Here is a 4,777-nt window from a genome sequence, read left to right on the forward strand (position 1 = left end):
CAAAATCTCTCTTAGAGCTAGGGATTTTGACAGCCTTTTTAACAAATGGTGTTGGCAAAATTGGAAAACCATCTTCAGAAAATTCAAACTAGACCCACACCTCACACCATACACAAAAAAACCAACTCAAAGTGGAGCAGGGACCTAGGACTAAAACCAAGAACTATAAACTTTATTAGAGAGAAGCTTGTAAGAACCACAGAAGCACTATTCCACAACATGAACAGTCTTCCAAGCATCCTGAAAAACCTATAACCAGGAATAGATAAAATAGTTTAATGGGACCTTCTAAGAATCAAATCCCTATGCACCCGAACTCTTAACTCTTACCTATGGGTTTAATACTGTTTGCCTTTCCACTGCTCCTTAGGACCTTGCAAGAAAGAATCTGGACATCTACTTCCCACACCTACATTTCTGATAAGGAGCCCTGGCACAACGGTTAAGTGGTCTGTAGCTTTCTAAAGGTCAATGGTTTGAACCCACTCTGCAGCTCTAAGACACAGCAAATTGGTCCCATAAGATTACAGCCGAGGAAAGTGGAAGGGGAGTCCTATTCTGTCATATCACTATTGTTGTTATTGTTAAGTGCCATCAAGTCAACTCACAGAGACCCTACAACAAAATATCTGAACCTTGCCCTATCTTTCAACTATTCTTATGATCTCTGATATGCTCAAACTCATCGTTACAGTCACTGGGTCAGATCACTACAGTCAGAATTTACCTTACAGCACACAACAGCATTTTGTCTGCATATGTACAAAATTAAAATGGGGGGGAAATGGAAGAATGACATTGGATATGCAAAATGAGGAACTGCAAGGTGTAAAGAGTTGTTTTAATGTCACAAAACGTTATCTGTAATGCACGATATTAAAATGAAAAGGTAAAAGACAAATGTCAACAAGTGGGAAAGCTTACCTTTGAAGAATCAACTGTGCTTGATTTTCGGAAATATCTATACCCAATGTTTTGAGAGCATCGACAATTTCCAAAGCCTCAATTTTCCCTTTAAAAGATAAAAATAGCATATACTGAGAGTAGAAATTATAAGGACTTTAGGAACCATAAATTTTAAATCCTTGATTCTGTAAGAAAAAGCCTGAATTAAGACAAACTGAATTGGGTTATGGTTTTGCTTGACCACACACTGCAACACTGATGTTGTTAGGATTTATCAAGGTGGCTCTGACTCATGGTAATCCTGTGAGCAACAGAACAAAGCCTTGCCCAAGCCAACATCAACCTCATAAACTCCACTGTGCTAAAGCCTGGGGTTGCAGTCACTGTGTCAATTACGTTGAGTAATATTAGTACTCAGTATTTAACAAACGTATTAAATACTCATAGGTTGATCATTTAACAATCACAATAGCCCTCTAGGTAAATAATATTAATCCTTTTAAAGAGAAAAAAAGAGCGAGCCCAAGATTTAAGTGATATTCTCAAGTAACACACTCAAGCAAAGGTTCAAATGGAGAGATTCTGGTTCTAGTAAATTCAATTAAACTCAACTCATGGTCAGTAGATGGAACTAATTCATAGCTGATTCTCCAGCAGGTTTCCATAGGCTGTAAATCACACAAGAGGACGTTGCTCAACCTTCTCCAAAGGAGTAGCTGGTGATTTTGAACTACTTGCCTTTGGGTTGGTAGAGAAACTTCAAACCCACTTATATTGTTATGTGACTTTGAGTCAACCACAATTCGAAAGATCTGAACATGGGCCAATCCTGCACCATAATCTCAGTTAAGCTCATTGCATTATGGTAGTAACTGTGTCAAACCATCTCACTGAGGGTCTTCCTCTCTTTCACTGACCCAATAATGTTACTCTCCATAGAATAGTTCCTCCAAAAATATGCTCAATGTACATGAAATGACGTTTCAGCATCCTTACCTCTAAGGAGCATTCAGTTGCACTTGCTTCAAGGAACACTTGTTTGTTCTTTCGGCACCTAATGGTATTATCAATATTCTTCACCAACACTACAAAGGCATTGATTTCAGATGCACAGGAGCAACTGAAGATACCATGGATAGGATCAAGTGCACCTTAGTCATCAACGGACATCTTTGCTTCTTTTACAACTTCTACTGATTTCCCCATTGTAACACATCCTTTAATTTTGTGAATGCTGTTATCAGGGAAAGAGTGCATCAGGGATGCATCCTGTCTCCATACCTTTTCAATTTATATACGGAATAGATTACTCAGGAGGCTGGACTGTATGAGGAGGAATGTAGCAACCGGAATGGACAAAGATTCATCAACAACCTGCATTATATAGATGACGTAACCTTGTTTGTCAAAACTGAGGGAGACCTGGCCCATTTCCTGCAGAAGGCCAAGGACCGCAGGATCCAATATAGACTGAAGCTCATCATCAAGAAGACAAAGATTCTCACCACTGGGTCAACTGGCAGCACCACAACATATGAAGAAGAGATAGCAGTTTTAAAAAATTCTGACTGCACTTGGCTTCACAATCAACATTCTTGGCACCAGCAACCAGGAAATCAAGAGATCAATTAGACCAAGGAAGTATTCTGTCAGAGACCTCTCCAGAGTGCTAAAGAGGGACTAAGGTGCACCTGAACCAGGCATGGTCTTCTTAATTACTTGCTATGCATCAGAGTGCTGGACAATGACTAAGGATGACAGAAGAATTGATTCCTTTGAGTTGTGGTGCTGGAGAAGAGTACTGAACATGCATACCACGGACTGCCAAGAGAACAAACAAGTCTGTCCCGGAAAGAGTGAAACCAGTTCTTTGGAGGCAAGGATTTTGTAGCTTCATCTCACATATTTTGGGCATGTGGACAAGAGGCACCAGACCTTAGAAAAGGACATTATGTTTGAAAGAGTGGAGAGATCGCTCAGGAGAGGAAAACCCCAGATGAGATGAATTGACACAGTAACTGGAGCAAAGAGGGTACGTGTGTCAGAGTGAGGAGAGAGGGACGGGTTCAGGATAGGGCAAGGTTCAGAGCTATTGTTCACAGGGTCACAAGCAACTTGATGGCACTTAAAAACAACAACTGCTATTATCATGGGTGTTTATGGTGGAAGCAAGAGTCCAGGGCAATTTCAATCTTTTCTCCATCTATCATGATGTTGCCTACTCGTTCAGTGGTGAGAATTTTTGTTGTCCTGATGATGAGATACAATCTATAGTGAAAACTTTAAATCTTTGATCTTCTGCAAGCAAAGTTGTATCATCTGCATAATGCAGAGTGTTAAATCTTCCTCTTATCCTGATGTCCCATTCTTCTTCACATAATGCAGTTTCTCAAATTATATGTTTAGCATACAAACTGAATAGGTATGGAGAAAGGATACAATCCTGAAGCACATCTTTCCTGGTTTTAAACTATACAGCATCACCATGCTGTGTTCAAACAACAGCTCTTGATCTAGGTATAGGCTTGGCATAAGTGTAATTAGATATTCTGTAATTGCTAGTCTTCAATTCCTATTCTTCTCAGTGTTAGTCATAATCTGTTATGATTCGCATAATCAAATGACTGTGTGGTCAAGAAAACACAACACCTTTGTGTTATTTTCTGCTTTCAGCCAAAATCCATCAAACATCATCAATAATATCCCTCATGTTATGGCTTCTTTTAAATCCAGCTTGAATTTCTAGCAGTTCCCTATTGGTATACTATTTCAGCCATTTTTTAAAAAATCGTCAGCAAGATTTTATGTGCATGTATATTAATGCTATTATTTGATTACAATATTCGACTAAGCCACCATTAATTTTAAAAGTACATATTTGTACATCTTAATAAGTATTAGTCATACATGTGTTATGTATAAAGCTGTACTATATTGATTAAGGAAAAAGTAGATAATGGGAAAATAGAGCCAAAGAGTATGGGCAATTCCTTTATGAAAGCTGACAACAGAACTTGAGCTGAGAAAGAACAAGAATTGGAGGGATTATCAGGATTAAAGAAATCAGATTATGATTATAGATAGAAGAGTAAATTGAGAGTAAAAAGAAACAAAAAATATAGCAAAAATGTGTAAGTAACACAGTACTTCCCTTGAGCAACTTTTAGACTTAGAGGGAGTCTAAGACTAAAACTGAGAAACAAAACAAGGTAATGGGAATCTCAAATCAGCCCTGCATCAATAGCAGTGACTTCCAGGAAAACAAAGTCACTGGTAGATATTAATGAAAGAGAAAGATTGCATTTAAAAGAAAGACCTTGTAAAACCAGGATAACCAGTGAGATGCATGGATATACAAATTGTTTCAGCTGATGTTCATGAAGAGCAATAGGGTAACGAGTACTTAGACCTGTGCCATTAAGGAAAGGAAATCCTATCTAAAAAGGTGCACTTATGTACCAGAGCTATGTCAAACCATCTTTTGGGTCCTCTGTTGGAAAAGTAGAATCAATCTCAAATAATGCCTTTTTAATGGCATCCTCTAGTATTATAGAAGTAGAACCATACTATATCATATTCTATGAATGGAAAATATCTAACACTTGCTCTATGAAATCTAATAGTGACTGTGCTAGATCAGAGCTGGGTTTTTAAAAAGTACGTTATCCCAGACTGTTTTCTTTCCAGATGATGACTGAGAAGCTTAAAAAAAAATTGGTGGTAGGTACCACACAACAATAACAGAACTTTGCTGTATTTTGAGGTATTCTTCTATACTTTTTTTTTTTTTTTAGTATGCTGGATGTGACTCAGTATATTCCTTCCATCTTTTTTTAATACTTCCGGGATCATTTAACATTCTGCCGAAAGC

The 4,777-nt window shown here is 38.0% G+C and overlaps 1 protein-coding gene across 2 annotated transcripts in view; it reads right to left on the reverse strand.

Moving 5' to 3' along the window:
* SLC25A24 (solute carrier family 25 (mitochondrial carrier; phosphate carrier), member 24) overlaps positions 1 to 4,777 on the reverse strand; it is an 80,077-nt gene that overhangs the window by 42,899 nt on the left and 32,401 nt on the right. For both annotated transcript variants that reach the window (XM_006882464.1, XM_006882465.1), the window contains exon 3: positions 925 to 1,012. In XM_006882464.1, coding sequence (XP_006882526.1) covers positions 925 to 1,012 — 88 coding nt within the window. The remainder of the gene's footprint in view (positions 1 to 924; positions 1,013 to 4,777) is intronic.

This window comes from Elephantulus edwardii, unplaced genomic scaffold (genome assembly GCF_000299155.1).
Source record: "Elephantulus edwardii isolate Elephantulus edwardi_28Jun2011 unplaced genomic scaffold, EleEdw1.0 scaffold00020, whole genome shotgun sequence".
Taxonomy (NCBI): domain Eukaryota; kingdom Metazoa; phylum Chordata; class Mammalia; order Macroscelidea; family Macroscelididae; genus Elephantulus; species Elephantulus edwardii.